Source organism: Caloenas nicobarica, chromosome 17 (genome assembly GCF_036013445.1).
Source record: "Caloenas nicobarica isolate bCalNic1 chromosome 17, bCalNic1.hap1, whole genome shotgun sequence".
Classification (NCBI taxonomy): Eukaryota; Metazoa; Chordata; class Aves; order Columbiformes; family Columbidae; genus Caloenas; species Caloenas nicobarica.
The window spans coordinates 8469888-8493999 of NC_088261.1; the positions used below are offsets into that span (position 1 = coordinate 8469888).

At 40.9% G+C, this 24112-nt stretch overlaps 1 protein-coding gene across 2 annotated transcripts in view; it reads right to left on the reverse strand.

Moving 5' to 3' along the window:
• Positions 1–24112, reverse strand: part of AUTS2 (activator of transcription and developmental regulator AUTS2) — a 726993-nt gene that overhangs the window by 380917 nt on the left and 321964 nt on the right. For both annotated transcript variants that reach the window (XM_065647100.1, XM_065647099.1), the window contains exons 3-4: positions 21189–21290; positions 12941–12976 (exon numbers count right to left, since the gene is read on the reverse strand). In XM_065647100.1, coding sequence (XP_065503172.1) covers positions 12941–12976; positions 21189–21290 — 138 coding nt within the window. The remainder of the gene's footprint in view (positions 1–12940; positions 12977–21188; positions 21291–24112) is intronic.

The following is a 24112-nucleotide window of genomic DNA, read 5'->3' on the forward strand; positions in this document are numbered from 1 at the left end:
ATTGCCTGCTACAAAAAAAGACAGACCGGTGATGAGCTGGAGGAACCTGGCACAGCTCTGGTGAAGCCAATAGAACCAGACTGGTCAACACAAAACTTGCAACTTGTACTAGACTTGTACGGTTTTTCTTTTCAATCCTGTGCCTTTTCACATCCAGAAATACACTGACTAATGGGTACACACAGCAACTGCGAACTGACTTCCGATTTTTAGTTATTTACACATAATATTTGTGTGTGACATCTTTCCCTCTCCAGTGGTGGTTGGTTGGTTGTTTTTTTTTTTTAATCTCAAACTTCAAAGTTAACTCCAGTCATGAGCTTTTTGAGACAAGAACTGTTAATGTACATATATAGAAACTAATGAAAGGAACTCTCAGCCTCTTACTGAGATCCTGCCATAGAACCAAAATAGAAATCATTCTGGTACTATATAGAAATTTTAACCAATATGGTTTGCACATCATCCCAAAATCACCCTCCCTTTGATCTTGTATTAACTGCGCCATATGTGTGATTCGCAACGCAGGAAAAGATTTTCTTCCAATGTATATGCAAAAGTTTCACGAAACAAAGTGCAATTAACTGAAGTTAGATCAAGTCAACTTAATTTGGAGAAGTATGAGCTTTAAACACAGGTGTTTATTAAGCAACTGAATTTCTAAGTATTATCCCTCTTGGTGGTATAAATATCCCACACAGAATTAATCAAGAGAGCATCTTGGGGAAAATATTGAAGTAGCACACAATTTGATATCACTGCAAAAAAGCAATCAAAGCAGAGCATGGCAATAAATTAATATAAAAAGTTATATATCCAAACCGGACTAGAAGTAATTTCGTAAGTCGGCAGTAAAAAGTTAAATAAACACTAATTTAATCTATTCTAGATGCAGCAGTCAACAGATGAAATACTTTACTGCTCTCTAGCTATATGAACACAGTCAGCTGACACAAAAATTGAAGAAAGAACAAAGGGGAAAAACACATCCCTATTGAGGCCCTGGGCACTGTGGAAAAGAGGAGGGCAGAAACACAGGAGAGAAACAGAGCTCCTGGGTCAGGGCAGCTGCTTTGCAAGGGAACACTGTAAAAAACCAGAGTTTTGATGCAATGACCTCTAGACAATGGTTGCGACCTATTTTTACTGTGCTGCCTTGCTATGCACTTTTAGGCAGCACAATCATCCTTTTCGAGGGAACAAGCATTTCGCATTCCTCTGGGGCATGCATAGAAAGGAAATGATTAGTTCCTCCAAAGAGGTACCCTGTATCAGAGCAACAAATTTCCTGGCAATGTGGAATGAGGAAGAGAAAGATGGAAGAAACAGAACAGGGTGTCAGTGGAATTTCTGGGGATTACCACTTCTCAAAACCCGCTGTGTTTCAATTATTCACCATACATATTAACCATTAACATCAGGTGGAAGACTCCATTCACGAAGGTCCCTAGAGAGGACCCAGAGAATTTTTAGGAAACAAGGCTACCAACAGAATCGTATAATTAATTTCATATCTGGATGCCTATATGCAAGTGAGCGTATGACAGCACGAGTATCAGAGTATCACAGCTATCTCATATGCTGTCTGAAACTTGCTTTATCTTTTAAAACTAGTTGCAGCAAACTGACCTTCACGTAAACATCCTAGATTACATTTTCCAGAAATAATAAAGAGGGCTTAGTCATTATCACTTCAGGTATTTGTACTGCAGATAGGCAAGAAAAAGGTCTTTATGACTGAGCCAAGAAATGATTGAAGAACAAATTCATAGCAGGTTTATGGAAATCAGATAATGACAGCAAAGGAGAAAGAAACACTGGGAACTCAACGGCCTAAAGCCAGGCACAAACTTGATATATCAACTGCTAGTGTTCTTCAGATCCTTCCTTTAAATAAACAAATGTAGACGTTTGGACACTGATGGTTTTCTAGTTAAAAACTTCTACCAATTCAATCAGAACAAAGTCCTTTGAACCAAAGTTCTCTGTAAGAAAGAATATGATGACCAGAGGGCTGCTAAGTAGCCTCTTGATACGAATTCATAATGGTGTTGTCCTTTTATTTACTGTTTCTATACCACAGGTAATTTAAGTAAGCAATCTGTACTTAGTAAACCAAAATCATAAAATAATTTGCAAACTACTGGGGAACACTGGGCAAACAAATGATGCCAGTTCAGATGAGGAAGGCTATTAAGAAACAGAGTGGGAATCACAAGGAAAAGTCAAGGAATGCTTCTTTCACAAGAAAATACAGTGTCATCACGTGCCATTGCATTAATATATGAGCGCGCCTTCAAGGAAGACACTACTCTTGCTCTCATTCGCAAGACTTTAAAAAAAAAAAAAACAACACACCAAACCAACATTAAATTTGCATTAGCTTGGATGGGGAAAAAGGATGGCATATAAAGGGAGAAAGGGCTGAATTAATATTCATAAGCAACATACTGGAAGAATTCAGGAGTGATTTGAGGGAGCTTGGAAAGGGAGAGAGAACCGTCAGCACCAGAGACCTCCTGCATAACACACACTGCTCTCAGGCAAGAACGGCAATGCCGCTTCCCCATCCACGCTAAATATCTCCCCGCTCTGAACAGCTTTTGGATTCCCCACTCCAGGGCACTCCAGGGAGGAAACTGTTTTGGCTGAAGTTCGGCAGGAGCAGGTGGCATGCACCAGCTGCAAGTAATTTTGCTCTTGTTGGCACCGCGGCAGTTCTTGGACTTCTCACAGTTTGTGTTCAGTGGGGAAGGGGGAATCGGGAGGGAGCAAACAAGTCCTCCGTGGTGTTTAACAGCATCCCAGGCTTCACGGCTGCCTCTTCCAAGCTGGCAACTCTGAGCACGCTGCAGAAGACACAGTGCTTTCAGAAGGTGGATGCCTTTGCCAGCACGGGCTTCAGGTTTGCTCGCGCTTCCGTCCTCTGCTGCGAGAGCACGTCGCCTCTGACACAGCTGCCACTTCAAGGTGCAAACAACCCCGCAAGCCAGACGTGAACATTGCGGGGGAGGCAGGAAGAGAGGAGAGGAGCAGGGCTCATCATGAGGTGTAAGTGATCCCTCTGCAGATGGACTAGCAAGCATCAGAGCCTTTCCGAGAGCCTCAAACGCATTCCTTTTCCCAGCATCTGTGCTGCCAGATCTCCAATCTGTGTGTGCGTGCTCTCGTCTACAGAAACAGAGGCTGCAGCTGGAAAATTTCTGGGCCTACTGCTACTACTGAACAAATATTTCAGTTACCACCTTTAATGCAATATTTCATCAAAGAAAAGAAAGCAGAATCTGGATACCGTAAGTGTGGCAATGCAATTAAACTGTTGGTCTGAACCATCTTCAGAGTGATTTCCATCTGAGAAATCAAAAGGTAAGCATGGGAGCAGGAGAAGAGGCAGCAGGTCTCTTCCAGTCACCACTTCTCATCACAGCAGAGGGAACTTGACATTGCAGCAGCATATCTTCTAGGAGAATTCTTTTTAAGTGACTTAAAAATCTTTAATCTATCTCTTTTCTTTCTACCTTTTCTTTCAACCGCACACCGTGAAAACCCTTCCATCTGGTGCCAGAAACGATTCATTGAAACAGCAACATATTCCTCCTGCATTCACTGATACACTCAACAGTCTAGCCCTTCGTTTCAAAGGTGTCTTTCATTTCCAAACGGCACAAGGGCCATCATGTGCTACAGCGATGCTGCTCCCAACAGGCCCTCACTCTCAGAAGCTGCCTGGCGCACACACCTGCGCAGGGTAGGACACTCCTCCTCCCCTCCAAGCTTTCATCACCATCCCTGACAGAGACATCCTCCTCGGCAAAGATTAACACTTTGCTAATGAAGTTACCTCGTGATCTTTTATTAAGGCTGGTGTCTGTTCTGCCATTTAACGAGAATCTCTTTTCATCCGCTAAGGTGGAGTCAATGCTATTAATATTAAGAAGATCTATTACAGTAATAGCTAGAAATCTATTTACCCAATGTACTACACAGATGCACAGGTAGGTAATGTATGCTGAAGAGCTCTGTTGTACACGTCACTGAATAAAATGAACAGCTAAGACATTCCTAATCAATACTCATATAAATTACTCTCCCTTCATTCACAAGCAAGTGATTTTCACAGATTTTTTCCTAGAAATTCCTTTACAGTGATGCCACGCAATATGGCAAACTCCACCGCTATTATACGCCAGCCTTGAGTTTGCACCAAGAGCACGCTCAGTCATGCAAAGAGATCTGTCAGAAAACCCTCTGGCATGAGCGAACCGGTGCCATCTTGCAGCGAAGCTCCTCAGTAACAAAAGCTGCACTGATGTGATCGCATGAGTCAAAGGACGACTCATCGTGATGCAAGATGGCTTGAAACAATAGCATTTGCTGAGCGAATGGTGGATGTGGCATCCCTCTGTGGGAGGGAGAGTTCAGAACATCAAGTGAGATGAGATTTCAGGAGGTGAATAAGCTACTTCAGCTGAATGCACATTAACCCTCAGGTGTAGCGAAGAAGAAAACATTTGCCCTGTTTTGGTTTGGTTTTTTTAACAGATTTACCATTGCTAAAGGAAAAGCTGTCAAAAACCTTCACTTCCTAATGGTCTGAGAACAGCAATAAGCTAATAAAGCTTTTCTTAAGGACAAAGTACCCCCAAATATTTATAACAAACCATTACAGCACGCATGGCAACTTTACAAGCCTTCATCTAATTACTTCCACTGAAACAAACACACAAATCTTCCAGCTCCACGCTGACACACACACAGACTCTCCGAGCACCAAGCCTTCAGCAACCTTCCTCTGATGGACACTTTTTTTTTCAGGAAATGACACAGTGACATAGGTAAAAGGTGATTTAGATAGACTGCTGTGTCACAAATTGTCAGGATCTGATTTAAAGACCTTGCCTTTGTCAAGAAAGACAGTTGGGTGTCTGCTTTAAAGAAGTACTGGGAATATTTTCATCAAAGGTTTGAATTGAAAAACAGTGGGAGGTAAATATCTGAGATGTTGCCAAGAAAGACCGCTATATCCGTGCAATTACCATTAACAGGGGACAGCAGTGGTCCAATGAAGTAATTCAATCTGGTGTCCTACATTTTATCAGACAGCAATTTTGAGTTCTGACATAAAAGGCTGAGAAAGAGGATTGGACTCTTTTCTGTGAAATTCAGCCCTAATTCTTGCAATCAGGAGATGTGTTCTCTGCTCCAGGTACAATCCTACTATCCCTCCAAGTGACTCAAAAGAAGAACATACTAATATTCACTGTCACACTAATCATTCACATAGGAACAAGTCATACTTTGGGCAAGTTTTGGAACTCAGTGCCAATACTGCAGTATTAAGGGAGTGTTTTCTGTACTTACCTATACCAGTATTTCCTTACTTCTAAGTTTAGTGGGAAGAAAAACACGTATTGTTTAAAAGATTAAATAACATGATGTAGCCTAAATTAGTAAATATATACTTCCAAAACATGAGAGAGTGAGAGAAAGAGAGTATTTCTTCAAAAAATGGCAAAATGAAAAGCCTGTGGAAGCTCACATCAAAATAACATCATCACATGGCTTCTCCTGATCATTAATCCATTCTACTTCCTTAGAGGCTTTTGCACTATTTTCTCCAGTAACCCCATCGGTGAGTCAGGGGCAGCACTGGTGATGGCCACAGCCACCACGGTTGCACAGCGGCTCTGCACGGCACACGAAACATCACAAACACTCCTGTGCCGCTTTTTCCACTTGGGTTACAAACAAATTCCACCAAGTTCAAAACTTCAGTAACAAGAGCAAACTGGCTCTTGTTTCATACAGAACATGGTCAACCACCTTTAAACATGCTACAGAACCAGGACAATCAATGAAACACTATACTCAGGGACTGCGCATCTCTTTTCATAATATAGAACCTCCTCTAGAGACCCAACACTATCTTTCCTCCAACATATTAAACATACAATAAACACATTCAATGCTATTGAGCATTCTCTTTTAATGATATGAAACTGAGACCCTTGGAAGATGAAGGCTTTGCGTATGACAGCTTAACTGCTTGCAATCAAACTAATTTGCAGTACGATGACCTGAAATGAGTTTAAAAGCACCATAATGCATGTTTAGCAATCAGTGAAGCAATTCTTTATTATTCAGGTTCACATTTGCAATTCGTGTCACATGTTACGGGAAAGAGAAAAAGAGGGGGCACACAAAAACATAATTCCTTTTTTGCTGATGAGCAAAACATGAGCTAAAAATAACATGGGGCATTAGAGACCAAATTTAGACTGACAGCGAACCTTAAGTGCTTCTGTTACTTATATAGGTCTTATAATCTCCAGAAGAGGGAATTACAACATTAAAAATTTGCTTACAAATGATTATGTCTTGGTTTTTCTCAATTGATTTTTGTTGGAAAAAAATAATTATGATAGTTCACCTGAAATACCATCAAAAACTTGTACCGAGAATGCCTCACAGTTTTTCAACTGTAAATGAAGCTATCTGCCAATCACTTGCAACACTCCTCTCTTCTGCCAATGACAAAAGTTAGAGACGGTTCTGGCAAATAATGGAGATTTCCATATCACCCCTTGAAATACATAAGAAATTTCTTATTTCCTTCCTTTCTCCCTTTTCTTCTTCCTCCCTTCCTTCCTTTCTTTACACCATCTCCATTCATCACACATTTGTTACCCTCAGGAAAAAGGTAAGTGGAGAACCATACCCAGAATCAGAAGAAAATGAGACTAGAAAGCTCAAAGCATTTGGTGAAGAAACGTGAAAGTACTAAATGTAACACCATGCCAAAAAAAACCACACCAAAAGGCAAAACTGCTCAATTCTAATAACTACAGCAGGAGTGGGCTTGGTCAGGAAGGAGAGTGGTGGTGTCCCCAGCCAGGCAAGAACCACCCTCGCGCTCAGCACTGCTCCATCCTGAGCGATAACTCCTTGGGGACATCGTCTCCCAAATCACCAAACGGACCTGGGGTCTGTCCTAAAGAAAATGAATCATCACAGTGTTCAGACAGAGGATGAAAATCCGTGTTTCAGCATGGATGGGAGAAACCTCTGTTCTGCTTAGCTGGGTAAGAAATGCAGCTGTGCCCCGCTCTCCTTGTTTAAGTTTTGGACAATACAGTTTCACCCAATTCAAAGAAGAACTGTAAAGACCAATATTTTAAATTTGAAGCATTTTATCTAAAAGCACAAGTATGCGCCAGGGCAAGGTTCTACAATGTAGGAGGAAATACCATTCTGGAGGGCTGCAAAAACTCAGACCATCATCGTCTCTGTTCAAAACGATCTGATCAGACTTGTCTTGATACAATTCCAGCCCAGCTAATTTATCCTTCTTGCCTGAACGTTCCTCAAAAATGAGTTAATAATATGTGTTTTTCTTAACCTCCGGAAAAATACACAATTTTTTTCTCTAAATCCAGTTGTTTTGCTCCAGCTATTCTCATCACAATTAGCAGGATGCTGGAAACATACATCCGTGCTGTTCTTCTTGCTTTGGTGGTCATATTGTTAGCAAACTCTTTAATGAGTCTCAGTTCTCCCTAGGAACGGCACTACAGTTTATAAATGCTAAAATTAATAGACCTGGGGTAGATTTTATTACATGTAATGTATTTAGTTGGCAATGATGATGCCTCCCTTACAGCAGCTGTTATAATAGACTGCATTTTCAATGGCTCCTGGAAAACAAAAGACATCACCTCAAAGATTTCAGACAAAGGAACACCAGGGTTTCCAGGTCTCAGTGCTCCACACCAAATCTGCCCTACTGAGGTCTGCAAATACTGACAGGTAATTATGACCCACAGAGAGATTTCTACTGGGGATCTTGTCCACTTTTCTTGAATCCAAATTTGCTATCAGATACATAACCTCTGTTGTCAGCTTCACTTCTACAAAGAATGGGCACATGGAGATTTTAAAGTGCAGCTAAAATGGATTTCAGTATACCCTTCACAATAATAGTTGGTAAAACTAATTACGGTGAGAAAATTGGAGATCATTCATTACCCTACTAAGCAAATTAGGATTTGTTAACAATGATCTATAGTGCCAACACAGGATAACAAGGATTGTCTTTTCAATTGTATTCACAGGAGACATGACAGTATATTAAGGGTGGTGCCATCCAAACAGCCACTTTTGTAGACCTCCCAGGATTTCAGATGGATACACACTTTGACATATGCAAAATACATTTAAATGTTTGGCTTCTAAAGCGATGCACTAAAAATAACCGAGCAACTTAACCTATTTGCAAGAACAACAGCCCTTCATTTACCAACACCGTTATGTACATCCCATCTACAACATTAGCTGGTTGCATTTCTTAAAACCCTTTCAAATGATACATTTGATCTAATCTGTTTTTCTCCTGTAGAAACTAATTGGTCTTACTGCACTTTCCTAGAATGGAGTCTCTTAACACACTCCTACCTGAAGAGAGTCAGTAACATCACAACTTTGACCACCTCAAAGAACAAAACACAGGCTACTTAGGATCGCTGCCATCACATATAGACCAGACAACGGAGGAAAATCTACTGGTTTTAAGGGTTCTGAGAATATGTGCCCAGAGAACGTGCTGGTGTAACTAATTCCACATTTCTTCTGTAAGGTAACATCTTGGGTGAAAATAAGTCCTACTGCATAGTGAAACAGCTGCCCTTATCTAGGCCAAATACTGGTTTTCTGTCATCTCCATACTAATACCACTGGTGCTCCATTTATTCTCCTTGGGATGAGTTTTCCGAGCACTGAGTAATGTAATGCAACGTTGCACAAGGCAGTGTCCCAGTGGCACGCTGGAACCGCGCAAACATCTGCTTAACCGAACCCACTCAGGGCCAAATTGGATAGCACAACTGATTAGCTAGAGCCTTTGAGAATATGCTCATGATTTATGTTTGTCTGAGTCACCAGTCCATGTGCAAATCACATTTTTCGTTCTTCTTCCTTTTTTTTTTTTTTTTTTTTTTTTTTTTTTTTAAGGTGGAGCAAGAGCATTGTTTGGGAAAGAAGTGTCACAGGAGTTTCTTTCTCCCTTCCAAATCCCCAATACTATTTCCATCACCAGTTTATTACCAAATTCTATCCATCTCTGACAAACCCTCAAACCCTATGCTTTTGGGGAAAAAACCTGCTAACGAGAAATAAGCACTTAAAAAAAAGGAAAGGAAAACCCCTCAGAAATGGCCACTGAGGCTTGAGAAGCAAACCAATGCAAGAAATGGAAACAAGTTGCCATAAACAGGAACTGTGCAATTGCCAAAGAACCGGACAATCTTGTGAATTGGGTTTGTTGTTTAAAATTAAAATACACAGTTATTTAGGTTTTGATTTCTGTTCTGTGTTGCAAGTCAATGCACCACCTGCATCCTCTAACATTAGTTTGGCTGGGTGAGTGATAACACAAAAAAAACTAGCAAAAAAATCATTCTTTGTAGTCAGATAAGAGAAAAAGCTTTTACTATTATTCAAACTCCAATCATATTCTAAAACATCTCTCTCAACCTCCTGGAAATTCACATAATTCAAATTCAAATAACTTTTCTTTTAAAGCCAAAAAGGTGGGGTTTTTTTCCTAAAATCCTAACTATTTTCTAATTATCTGATCCGACTTCTCGATGAGATGTAATCTACCTTATAATCTGTCTTTCATGAGAGACAATGACAATTTGCAATGCAAAAATACCAAAGACAACTGGGAGATTTTCCAGGAAGTATTCAGTTATGATTTCTTAGGGCACACCAATATTAATAGCATGTCCAAATGTTTTTTCACATGCACCAATCATAAACTGGACTGATCCCATAGGAAACAATAAAGTCAGACTAAGACAAAAGGTTTATCGGAGAATTAGAATTATTTTTACCTCTGTCTCTTCTTCTCTGACTACTGATTTAGTAACATGTAAAAGGAAAGTGTCCACCCTGACAAGAAGCACCAAGACAGGTGAAACAGATTCCAGCAACAACGAAAATGGTTTTTCAATAAAATCTACTGCACACACTAGCACTTTCCTAACTGAAAAAAACTTGTAGAGGTGCTCAGAACTCAACAACTTTGCATCATGAACACTCACTCAGTGCTTACTTGCGTGCGTCCTGCTTTGATGAAGGCATTTAATTAGAAAGTCTGTTAAAGCACTGGCAGTTCTGATCATCCCGGTTGGGTATGAGTCGGGCTGAATCACTCGGACGCAGATTCCCAAGCCTCTCCACTCACTGCCCAGCAAAGGCGGGATGGCAAAGCCGGCAGCACGAATGCCCTCCCCAGACTATGGGAAGTTTTCCTTTATGTACTGATTTTCAAGAAGCTCCAAATGCAACAAGAACGTAAGAATCCAGTTTCCCATATTGTCATTCAGAAAATTACCTAGTTATACCATAAAACTATGTAAGATTTCAGCCCATTCTCCCTTACCGCTTTGCCTGTGTTTCCTTTGGTGCGCTACACTACGTGGTATTTTGTAGTCCAAAGTGCAACATATATTGATCGATAATTTCCACAGGCAAAAGGTTTATTATTATCTACTAAACTAAAAACTGTTGTTGTTTTGAGACCAGTGACCCTTGTTTTGATGTTCTGGGATAACACCAAACAAAAACTAAGTCTTTTCTAGTTAAAAGCTTTGGAAAAAATAAGTCAATTCAAGTACATATTTTGTTTTGCACTTTGATAATGTAATAATTACATTTATCAGAAACACATGCTAATTGGATCTTTCTGGAGCATTTTTCTCATTGTTTGGTACCACAAAACACATCTGGGTTTTATTTGCCCCATGTAAGTTAATAAGGTTAACAGACTTTTTTAAAACAATAAGCAAGATAATCTTTAAAACAATTTTCCGAAGTGAAAAGGGAGGAAAAAGCCCTCCGCGTTTCATCCAAGACTATGTAAGTGTAAAAATGACTAAGATGGAAACTGAAGGACATTTTCTATTGACTAGGCTATTAGTAAAAAAAGAAAAAGAAAGTTAAAGAAATGTTATTACTATGACTATACATAAGAAACAGTGCAGTTAAATATATTATATTAATGGAACCTAATAAGGAACGTCATCCCCACCTACACAGATCCAAATTAGTCTGATTTAAAGTGCCAATACATGGGCACTAGAAGATGTCAAGCTGCTGCTTGTTACTAAATCGGGCAGACTGGAAACTTTCAAGCTTTTTGCTGGAGCACAGGGGATGTTGACACCTTCCAGATCCTCACTTGACCGGACCAGCCCACAGACAGTATGCTGCAAGGGAACAGCAGATGGCTTTTCTTCTGGTACCTCTGCTTCCTAAAGATGAAGCTGAACATTGTTCTTAAACCATGCATATTCAGCTCCTGCTATAAGGAGAACAAGGCTTATTTATATATCCCACATTATATTTGTCCCATTCCAGAGCAAGTCTGTATATGTTCCTATGACTTGAATTTTAAGCGGCCGAAGGAAAGCAATTTGCTCTGAAGCATAGAGAGACATTCAAGTTTCAGTTTTAACACATAATAAACACCGAGCCGTTTGATATTATTTTCCCCTTCATCCCCTCCCTCTTAAAAATACATAGGACAAAAATCAGAAGAAGTGCTGAAAAAAGGAAACCATTTTTTTCCTGTTTCACAACTTACCTTACACTGATTTGGGCCTTGGTATCATTAGAAGGACTATTGCAGAACTTTTTTCAATTGATAATGCTCTTTTTCGACCTTACCATTGGCAGAAGTATGAACATTTGGTTTGTGCAGAAGTCCAATGTAAATTCAGCAGGACACAGCAATTCTCCAGGTATAAAGCAATTTTTGTGCTTACATTTAACACTTTATATGTGAGGTCACACATACGCAATTTAACCCCATAACTTTCTTGCAGGATCACAGACCTCTACAAAAAAAGGCTAAATTTCACCATGTACTAATGGAAGAAAATTACTCTCTGGGAATCTGACACGAGAGCAACGAAGTTTTTCCATCCTGTAATCAAATACTATTTAGTTTTCCCCAGAGTTTGATGAAAAGATAGAAGTAGGATTTGATTACGCTATTAAATACATGGAGCAATGCTAGAGAAAAATTTTCACTGCTTTTTACCTACCTGGTTTTGGACATACATAATGCTCTATTTCTTCTACAGATATTATACAGGCAGAAAAGTTATGCTTGGAGAATAGAGTGTCAAGTTACAAGTTAGAGAGTGTATGAGCAATTTAAATAGAAATCTTGGAGGAAAATAAACAGTGCGTTGGATTAACTGGAAAACATTTTTTACTCCCAAACTTATCTATGCAAGTAAAAAGTATATTGATTAATAAACAGATAGAAATGTATGAATATAGACTGTTAAATCAATAAAGGGCCATGCAAATAAGTAAGAAAAAAGAGACTGATCAATTATCAAACCAGCTGGGGTCTGATCCTCTTCTCATGACATAAAATATAAATCTAGCATAAATACAATTACAGCTGTGTTTTCCAAGATCACCTTTGAGACACAGGGCTTTGAACCAACAGGTAGAAATCACTGTGTCATGTCCTTTGGACTGTAGGAGACAAGACTGTGGTAACAGGCTCTTTAAAGTCTATGAATCAATGAGAATTGGGGCAAGGGGAAATCAAGATCCTACCACCTCAGATCAGAGAGCTGGTAAGACCATGGTTCATCTTATTTTCTACAATTCTGTAAATTAAATACTGTTGGAATTGATGCAATAATTAATATGGCACCTGATTAACTCAGGAAAACATTGACCACCATGTCTGAAATATTGCTTAAAATGCATTCATGGACAAAGAAATAGAGATAATTTAACCTATTAGGCAGACTGAGAATGGTTATTTATGCTTGTTTCCACGTAATAAGGCACTGTTGTTTCAGCAGCAATGCTACGCTGTTCAGAGGCACATGTGTTAAAGTTGAGACACACTTACAAAGTAGCCTGTTCCCAAGCTGGAAGGCGCCGAGCTCTGCAATAAAACACAGAGACAAAGTGGAAAGTCAGTGACGGTTTTTAACATGTTCCAATCCACATGGCTCATTACCAACCCTTTCCAAGCTTTTCATCACTACATCACAGCACCAATGTGCTGCCCCTTGTCATCTGCTACTGAAACAAACACGGTGTTGCTTAATTTTTCCCTTTACATCTCTCAACGACTCTGAGATGGTAACGTGCTATTTACTGAATTCCAAGCTTCTGCGGTGGACGTAATTGCCAATTTATTTGACAGGCAGCTGGGTAATGAATTAATGATGGCATTTCGCCCTGCACTGAGACTAAACAGACACTCATCAACCAGCCTCCCTGACATGCTGACATTCAATGCCCTGGACTCCAGCTACTCAGCTTTGTGGCCACAAAGGGGCAGGCGGGAGGGGGAAAAGAAAAAAAAAATGTAGACTGACTTCAAAACAAAAAGCCCGGTGGGTTTGGATGACTTTTTCAGTGTATGACCTGTTTGCCAATTTATTCCCGAAAGGCCCTGGTTAGTACACACATAGTGCTTTTCTAAAATGAGACATTTTGTAAACATAATTAGTAGTCTGAAATGTAAAGAACGCGTGGGCACAGAGAAGCCGCTTCAGTCAATGTACCATTTCCTGGAGAATGCAGTCACTGCAGTTTCCCGTTTGGATGGCCACACTGTTTGACAAACCCAGGGTTTAAAAAGAAAAGAAAAAACAAACATCTACAGTGTGAAACAGATTTCAAAACTCAAACCCATAAACGTAATTAAAACTAATATTACTACCATGGAAAATAATCAAAAGGCTTAAGTGCTTAGAAAAAAATGCAGCACGAAATTCATTTTAAGTGGGACATGATCACAACCTCTACATTCACAGGAATTAAGGAGATAAAGGGGTTTGTTTCATTAGTTTTTCATCTAAGCAATGGGGATTACACAGCAGGTTCTCTCAGAGACATGGTGAGAGACCTAAACATCTCATTCCTAATCCAGGTCACTGGCTGTTACATTAAAGGGTGAACAGTTCCCAACGCTACGGCCCTCTCACCTGGAACACATCAAGCCAGGCTAGTCGACGGACAAGGAAGGAAAACACAGAGGACAATCCTCTAGTGAGCAGTGGGTGGTGAGTCCAGATGACCAGTCTTTAACTCCTGTAGCTCAACTCCTGTTTCTGTTCCTTGGCACAACCTCCCTTTCAGGAATGACACGGCTCTGTGATCACCAAACTGCACAGGGGCCCCAGCCGGCCTTGGCAAACCATTGGAAAGGCGTAGAATTCCCATCACTGTCATCCCTGTTCTGAGACACCATTGCAGGGAACCCTAACCCCTGGTCCTCTGATCACGGAGTGCAGCACTGACACAAAAGAAAATAAACCCCAATGGGGCTTAGAGGATCTCCTTACTGAATTCAGCATGGCAGAAATAGATTGTGCCACGAAATCTGAAATTAACAACAAAATTCATTGCAAATAATCACAATATTACTGTGCATTCATCAAAGCACTACTAGTAAGAGAGGTTTAGAGGGGTTATGCACATATAGGGAAAGGTCTTCTGGTTTAAGCCATTAGAAGTTAAAGACTCAACGAGAGGAAATCACTTTGGTAATCATAAGGGTACGGATATCATAAAATCAACAAACTTTGTTAGGAGATCTCATATGAAACAAACAAAACTGCTATGGAAATTTGGAAGGTATGTGGTTCCTGCCCCTTAATACTTTCTTTCTTGTATGTTGCAGCTATCGAAGGACTCCAGATGTGCAGTCTACAGATTTGGTTATGAGAGCACAAGGGGAGCTCTACAGAAATAAATAAATTCCTAAATCCTTCCACCCCACTCTTGCTACTCTGGGGCCTCAAGCTCCCTCTGCCACCATCATCCACAGCAAGACCCACCTGGTCCCAGTGCCGATGTCCCTGAAAGCGCCTCTGCAGCAGCCCCACACTGCGGTGCAGAGCAAGGGGCAGTGCAGATGTAGGGACACACGGCCACCCAGTCCCTGGGCTCGGCCCCACTGCTCTGCTTTCCTCCACATCCCCATCACTGTGCAGCTGGGAATAACCCAGTAACAGTCCCCGTCATCACACAGCCTGGCTACTGTTTCCAGCTAGGAAGTCCCCTTCACGGGCCACACACAATGGTTTTGTGAGCCACCGCGGCCACAGACTGCAGCTCTGCCACTGCTGGTAGAGTGTGTATTGCAGCACACTCCGGTTTAGCACCTAATGCATATATTTCCTGGTAAAGCACATCATATGTACTGCCTTTCACTTTACCCATTCTGCTTTCTTCTTTGTGTCATTTAATTTTTTTAATGTAAGCTAGAGATCTACCCACAAAGCACAACACATTGTAATCGTTATTACGGCTCTTGTTTAAGCTATGTACAGATGCCAATCTAGTCTCACTCTTTCACTCACTGTTTTTAAAACTTACTTTTACTTTACAGGCTGAAAGCTCCAAAGTTTGCATTTTGCATCTGTATGTCATTTTAGTCTGCTTTTTATTCCAAGTTTTTGAAGGATCAAGTATCAAAACAAAACAATAAAAAGCAAGAAAAAAGAATAAGCAAACAAAATACTTCCCCACCGAATATTTCCATTCCTTCAAAAGCAATGCTGCAATGGCTATGGGAGGACGGTCAAGACACAGCAGTCAAATGACTTTCACTGAGAAGAAACAACTGTGCGTTTTCAGAGAATTTGAGTTTGCTGGATGGAAACATAGCCCTTCACAAATTGCATGCTGCATATGGATAGTACAGTTTGCAAAGTCTTTTTAATTGAACTAAGAAAGACTGCATTGCACATGCATGAATGACTGAGTTAGCCGTGTTGTGAACTATGTGTTGACAGAGCATTTGGGCTGAAGCGAGGGCTATGCAAGAAGACAACTTCTCACCTTTTTTGATAACTCCCAGTAGCGAAAGGATCCTACCACCCAGTGCCCAGCCTTGGTACCAACTGATGAATGTGATACTGTGTATGCAGCATCTTTACAAGCCCATGCTGAGTCGTGATCCTGCACTGGAGGGTTCTACATCTCATTTATAAAGTGTGCCTATAATAGAGGTAATGGTTTCACTTTCCGAAACCCTTTGCAAAGTTCGACATTAGACACACTATTTGATATTCACACAACCACCAGCAGAAGCCTGCATCAGGTGTCCATCAGCAAAACGTAAGTCACTTAAAATTAACATGGTTTTGTTATTTTCCTTATGCCTTTTTTTTTTTTCCCCCCTCTTCTTCCTTTCTTAAAGAGAACTTTTGGCCCAGGAGCAAAAATGTAGTAGCCCTCGTGTAAGCATTAGTTTATTGTGTACCAAAGAAAATTGCATCCTTGAGGTCTTGGAAGGCACGGTTATACCCATTTTGCATATATATTGTGCATTACTTGGGGAGCGGGGTGGGGAGAAAGACTGTGTTGTACATATTTGTTCTGGCTATTGTTTATGCAGGTCTGACTGAATGAAGGAACAGTGGGTATCATTTCAATTTCTGATGTCAACATCAAATTACTTATTTAATTTCATGCCTGGTGAAGCATTGTATAGCTACACGCAGAATCATTTCACTTCATTTGTTATGCTGTGTTTTCTTGGCGATTGGCTTGCCTTCCAACTGACAGCTTTAATTACGACATGAATTTGATTGCACTGCCGAGGAATTAACATAATGCAACAAAGCATTTAAGCACCCAACCTTAGACACACAAACACACATACACATCCCCACATACACACACTCTCAAAGAAGCAGCCGCTGCAGCTGATCAACTTCTGACACACACACACACACAGAGCTTTGCTGGCGTTATTCCACTCTAGATACAGCCAAGACTACGGGCGACATTCTGGAGAAGGAAAAGTTCTAAGGATTTCAGAGCACATAACCCAAAGACTGTTCCTCGATTTGTCTTTCTTTGGGCTCAGTATGCAGGTGGGAGGAGTGAAGACTGAGAGTTGAGAATACCCCATATTTGAGACCAAAATGGTGAGCTGTCCACAGGATTACACTGCTGGGAGTGTAGACACCTTCCTTCCCAAAGCAGACAGCAACTAACCCATAGGCAGGGCACTCCAGGACTTACTCCTCACTGATACCTCCCTATAACCCATTCTCAAGCACAAAGTACACACCACAGAGGGAACACACAGCTACAAATCACCGGGGAAAGGGAAGCAGTCACAAAGAGCGTGTCAGCTTTGATGAGAGCCCAAGACAAGACCTTTAATGCAGGAGACGAATGGAAAGATTCCTGTCCTACTCCCTGTTCAAAAACCGGAACAATACTGCAGACAGAAAGGCACCAAAGGCACCCAGGTTCAGCAAAGGCAAGCAGAGGCCGGGCAGCCCACACTCCTGTTGTGTGGCACGAGTGGGAGATCTGCGCTGGCTCCCAGCCCATGACCACATGCCAGCGGCTTTTGCTATCCAGCCCCTCGCTGGAAGCAGCGGGCAGGGCTGAGGGTGCCCAAAGCCGCTGGGCAGCCCTCTGCAACAGTGCAGCCTGGCACTGCCGCTGCGTCCTTGCTAAGGAAACGATGAGCGAGGTTCGTTTCACAGACATCAGACTTTTAACAGGACTAGCGATGACTTTACACCTGAGTGGGAGCTTCCGTTCTGTGGTAGATCAGGAACTTAGGAACATGCACCAAAGAAGTCAGGTTTTTGGATTTGTTTTTTATGAGCAAGGAGGCGGCTGAACCCCTGAATAGTCTCTGCATTTATCATCCAGGTTAGCTGTAATTCTTATGTTCTCCTCATCACCTGGCTGCTTTGAAAACATGGCTAAAAAGCACCCCATGTATTCCAAACTGGGAAGACTCAATCAAAAATAAATACACACAGAAAGGTAAGGAAAACAAGCTGGCTGAACTCCAAGATGAGGAAAAGAGAAAACGCTGCCATCTTGTCTCCAAGCAAAATCTCAACAAAATGAATTCTACTACTGGCAAGATTTTGATGAGATTAAATTGACTACAGCACCCTGTATATAAAGAAGGAACAGCTCTCCAATTTCTCTTTTAGGCCCCCGGAGCTACCTCTGTCCACAAAGGAAAAAACAAGTTGTCATTCCAAAAAATACTATATAGAGGAGAAAGGCAGAGAGAAAAGGATTTATGAAATTCAAACGTGGAGATGTATTAGGGCACTGTCAAATGCTTGCAATGGAGCATTCGAGCAATCATTATCCCTAATCTAGCAGAGGTCAAGTTCTCTGCTAATTATGTTCCCTCACAGAGGGGTGTGTGCCTGTGCGTACACGTGTGCGAGATGAGGACAAAGAAAGGAGCTGATGGAAATCAGTCTCACTGCATTGCACCTGACAAGAACATAGGATACTCTTCTTCCTACTGTCTGATGCTATTTCAAGCCTCATTATGAGAAAAGTCTCCTATTTAACATGGTCTTTTCATGGAATTATCTTCTTTTCATTTTTGACCACCTCTCTTGCAAATGCTGCAAATTACCTGCTTGGATCTCATTAGGCTGGAAAGGAGTCATCCCTTGTAAACACACTTTGCATCAATCTGCGTTATCCAAGGACTGTAGGTACGTTTACAATATGCAGAGTTAAAAGATATCTGACAGGAGAGGGAATGGAGCCACTGACATGTCAGTTTGCAACTGGATATTCATTATACTACCTCCCTCATTCTGCATCTGTCACAAAGCTATCACTTAGGCTCCGCATTAAAGCTCATGAAGCTAACATTTCTGTTTCAATAGCTTACTTACAACTAGGGATTTGAAAATTGATCATCCACCTAGAGTATATGCACTTCATTCATTATACATATTTCCATGCAGTAGCCATGCTTAATCTTACAATGCTGTCAGGCTACATCAGTGGAGATTCATTATATCTCATGTTCAAAATTTGCTTTCTGACCTCGGGGTTAATCTGCCTGCAATGTTTTTTATTTTTGTTCAATCTTCTGTTGAGTACACAACTTCCTGCATATTTTTTCTGAGAAAATAGTGTTAAAAATCAGGAAAGGATCTTCAGAGAAAACTCTTGTCTGCATTTTTTTCTGGACAGTAATTGGTAGATACCATTAGACAACTCACTCCTTCAAAAGATGTTACTTAAAATAACCTTATTAAGCTCTTGATGCATGTTTGTGCACAAGAGGACACTTCAAGGTGTGCTCACCCACAGCTGGAAGTGGAAGCATCAATACCGCTTTCTAATGCCGTAGGATTTAAAAAACATGGAGTGTTGTCTTTGGGAGAGAGAGAAATGCAAAACAGTGTTTACTTTTCTCTGCTGAATCTGGGAAAGGCCACCACACACTCAGGCAAAAAGAGAGTTATCTTGTGCATGTTTTTCAAATCTCAGCTGAAACCTGCAACACCAGACCACAGAGACACAAGCTTGTATTGCAACGAATTATCAAAGTATAAAGGAACTTACTTATTAAGCAAAACAGAAATCACATATAACAATTTTACAATATACATTTTCATATATATTTAGATAATGTTCCTTTTGAGCAACTTGCGAATCTCTGTGCTCTCTCTCAGGTGCACTAGGGAAGTTACATGTGCTCTCAACTTCCTTTTAATTCACCGTAGTGCCAAGACAAAGGGAAAGTATGGTAAAAACATCAGAGAAAAACCGTATTTGATCGGTGGAAGGCGAACCAGGGCTGTGTTCTCACTGCCAGGTCTGGCACTGCAATACTGTGAGCTGCTGGGAAGCTCAAATAAGCCCCAGAGCTCTCCACTCAGCACACTGCAAGGGAGTGACAAGGCTAAATTAAAACCATGTTTGTAAGGAGCTGTGAATTTTTTTGCTGGAAGGTGATGTGCAGCTGTGAAGTTCACTGCAGTGACTTCTCAGCTGTTGTAGGGCTCAGAGCAAGCCAGGATGGCAACGGCGACAGGCTGACGGTCAGCTGCTGCCTACGGCTACCTGCACTGTGCATCTACTCACATCTCCTCCGGTTTCACCCTCCTTTCCCAAAGATACCTTACAGCACTGAGACTGACCTCACCCAACGGCTATGAAGGGCATGCTCTGAAGAGTCTGAACGTACCCGTAAGGTTGGCTCTGGGGGAGGAATGGACCTCTAAAATAATGTGACAAAGGGATGAGGAGAGTGCTACAGATTTCACACCTCCACAGGAAAAAAAAAGAAAAAAAAAAAAGCAGGCGGCTGTTCCAGTGATATGCACAATTCAGCAAAAATTGCTAGTTGTACGCCTTCAGGCTTAAATTCGCACAATGAAATGTATCTTTTACAAAGGTATTTCTTTAAATGTCTGCTCAATTCAGTTTTATTGGACTGGCCTACAGAGGACACCATCTGGTATCTGTCATCTAAATCTACATGGACATGCTATCGATAAAATCCCCATTTCCAAAATGCGGGTTAGTTAAATGTAGAGCCAGATTGCTGGCTGATACAAATTGGTCTGACTGATGTAGCTATCCATGCTTTTACCAGCGAAGCATGTGACCTACAAAATCGCCGATTTAGATACTCTTTCGGAACAGGGCTGTCTTTATATTCTGTGTGGTAAAGCATGTAGCACAGAGGACCCAGAGCCATGAATAAAACACTCAAGGATTGTGATGGTACACATAATAAATAATAATCTAATTGCAGCAACAGAAAGATTTCTGTAGTCACTCGTATGTCAGAATAACTCATGTGTGTCGTTCAGTGAATGGCCAGCATTCTTCAACGGAGAAAAACACTCTCCGCGGAGCTGCCATCTTAGCAACTTCCACAGCAGTTTGGTAAAGCAATAAAGGCAGAGCTTATGCGATTGTTGGCCATGTTATATCAGTTCATTATATATAAATTATCTGAGTCGCTATAGACACTCTAATACTTTTCATAAAGACAGTATTTAACCCAAAGAAATGCATTCTTCTCCTTCCCTGCTTGGGGTAAAAAGAGGCCATCTCACTTCTCAACAACGCAGAGCATTTTAACTTCTTTAAATGGTCTTCAACTATTTCAAAATGAATAAGCGTTTTCACAGACATTGTACCAAACTTTAAAAAGTTTACTGAACTGGAGCAGGAGACACAAGTCACCTCTTCCTCTCCCAACCCCACAAAGGGAAGGAGATTTTAGCAACAAACCATCCCAGAGACTAAATCCTGTTATGACTTACGCCCCTCAGAAAACTACACCAGGGTTAATCAGAGCAGTATTTGACTGCAGGAGTTTTACTTACGTCACTGAGTCTTTCCCGAGAACTACTTCGATGGAAACCTTTCGATTCCCCACTGGCGCTTTCACTGTCACTGTCTCGGCAACTATTCTGGCCGGGCTTGAGCTGCAGGAAAAAGACAAAAAAAAAGGGAGAAAGAGTTTAGCCTGGTTCAGGTAAGTCCCCTTGTCCACAGCTCTTCTCTAACCCATCCCCACATCTACACAAAGTAGCATTTATGTGGTGCTTGCAATACATTGAAATGAACGTTCACCATATACATGTTATACACACATCCACAAGCACATATACATATATACAGCAAGAAGAAGATATGAACTACATCTACCGCAAGGCTGAACATATATATATTTAACGTATCTTTCCCTGTGTTATGCTTGAATGTATTAAAATTTTGGTTTAGCCTTGTTGATGCTTCACCTGCACTGATCTTCTGCGAAGACTGGTTACTCCAGAGGTTAACACTGGCAAAAAGTCGATTGCAGAAATTTAGATTTTAAATCACATTCGTCAATATTGGCAGCAGAGGTAAATGCAAAGAAAATACTTGGCAATGTACCTAATGATGTATTTTATGAGACACCTACTACGCTTACCAACATTCTTATAACAAATACCAAATGACAGCTCCTAACTTATTCTAATTATTAACATGTTCATAATAATTTCTATTCAGACCATACAGAAATAGATAATCACACTAATCTCCAGTTCGTGATGGAAGACCAAAAGTTCTTTCTCCATGAACTCTCTCCACCAACCTTTCCCCCGCTTTCTTCTATTTCTTTTTTTTTTTTTTTTTTTTTGAGTTTTTGCAGAAACACACTGCACACAGAAATTCACAGACTCTCTTTTACAGGCGCACACACACAAGACGTTCACTTATGCTCTGCTTCGCAGATATACATTCCCACTCGTATACGCTGCTGTTCTCTCTCAGGTTCACTAAAGACAAGCACGAAGCATCCTCATCCTAACGTTTATCATCAGTTTCTCCCTACCAGAGCAAACTGCACCTGCACATGTATGTGCTGCTTTACCTTCATCCCTTACTCCCCTCATTAGTAAAAGGCAGGCTTGGGTGCTCTCAGTCAAAAGAAAGACAGGAGAAAGTATATAAAACTACAGGCTCAGACACACAATTGAGATGTAATTCATGAGGACAACTGCAAAAAAATGGCACACGTATACTTTCAGCTCAGAGGAAATGTAACTTAAGAACTAGAGCTATTTATCAAACACTTACAATTTAATAAATAAACTAAATATTCCAGAGCTCAGCCTGAAATTCTCAAGTAAAAAGATTTTCATTTCAAATGGAATGGTTTATCAGTCAGATCTAATAGATCTAGGTAGCATTTTTTGGAGGCGAAGGAGGGGATAATGAATTCAAGAAGTCTAATACTTCATATAAAACTCACGGATCTTATCTAGGACCACTGTGTACTGTAATTTTATGGTCCTAGGTTTAAAATTCAACCACCCAAAGGAAGATGGATCAAGTTTCGCTGACTCAGTCTTCTGTCAACATCTGCTCAATGATGGAAAAACTCCTATTGTAACTGGGGCCTGAAGAATTGTTTCCAGTCTCAAATTTTATTTTTAGAACCTCCATTTATTTTGTACACAATTTTCACACATTAGTTCTTTGCTAACTAATCATAACAGTTCATTTTCATACTTCTACATTGAGAATTCCAGCTATTTACAGAGAAGAGAAGAAAAACCCAGCAGGTGTCATTTTTCTAGGCACAATTTACAAGGAGTAAGAGAATATTACCAAGATATCTGACCCTGTAACTCTGTAGGAACAAACAGAACTCCATAGACTAGACGGCAAACTCAGAAGTAGGTCCAATTTAAGATTTACAAGCTTTCCATATTTTCCTTTCTGTTATTCCAAGTTGAGTTTCGCCATGTGTCAAACTGTTGGGGGTTTACATTTTATTCCAAAACCCATAAATCTGTGCTAAATTAAAAAAATAAAGCATGGAAACGTGCCCATTGTCCTCTTTTAAGGACCTAAAGTTACACACGCACATGAGAACACTTAGCGTGGATGGGCAACGGTTCGTTTTGATCTACTTGCACGGATTCAACCACTTGAGATTAAAATGACATTGAGTAACATAGCGCTGCCAAAAATGCTCTGCAAATAAAAGACCGGATCTTTAGTTACACTGCACACATTTGGTGCATTACTCTGCATGGGAACCCTGAAATCAGCTTCCCCTCAAAAATGCAATCGTCCTCATGGAAAGCATTTACAGTGCCACACTGATAACTCTTGTTCCTCTGTCGTTCCTGTCAGGGCATCCCATGCAAAAAGCAAAGCCAGGATGAAAATCCCATTATGTCTATTGAAGCCTCTCACTGAGGACCCTGCTGCATTAACACAGCCACTACTCTTCTAATTTGCACTGAGCGGGGAACAAAGAAGTATTTGCAAAAAGTGCATCAGATTCCACGCTTTCATTGTACACTGGGAGTGAATTTATCCACGTCAAGATCCATCCATAGGGTCTCACGGAGAGGAAACACAGACATTTTTGGGATCCAAAAGCACAAACTCCTGACAACAAAGTGTTGCTGACTCGTAACAAACCGCGCAGCCTCAAGGATTCCCAGGCGTGAGGGATGGGACACCCAGAGAAGGTGATGATGAGCGATGAGTGCCCTTGCTGGGGCCGAATGAGGCAGGGCTGGGTCCCCGCTGCACGTCCATCCTCCAAAACCTTTCCGGGAGTTCCTGATCATTCTTTGCACCTTCACATGCTATTTCTGGATGACTTTTATGACACTAGAGAACCCATTATTTTGCAATGCCTTTAAATCTATTGGAAGATACTGGAAGTCAAGCAGAACTGGTAACTACAGTTTTCTATTCCAAATATGAAACAAAAAGGGAAAAAGGGATCTAGAAGGAT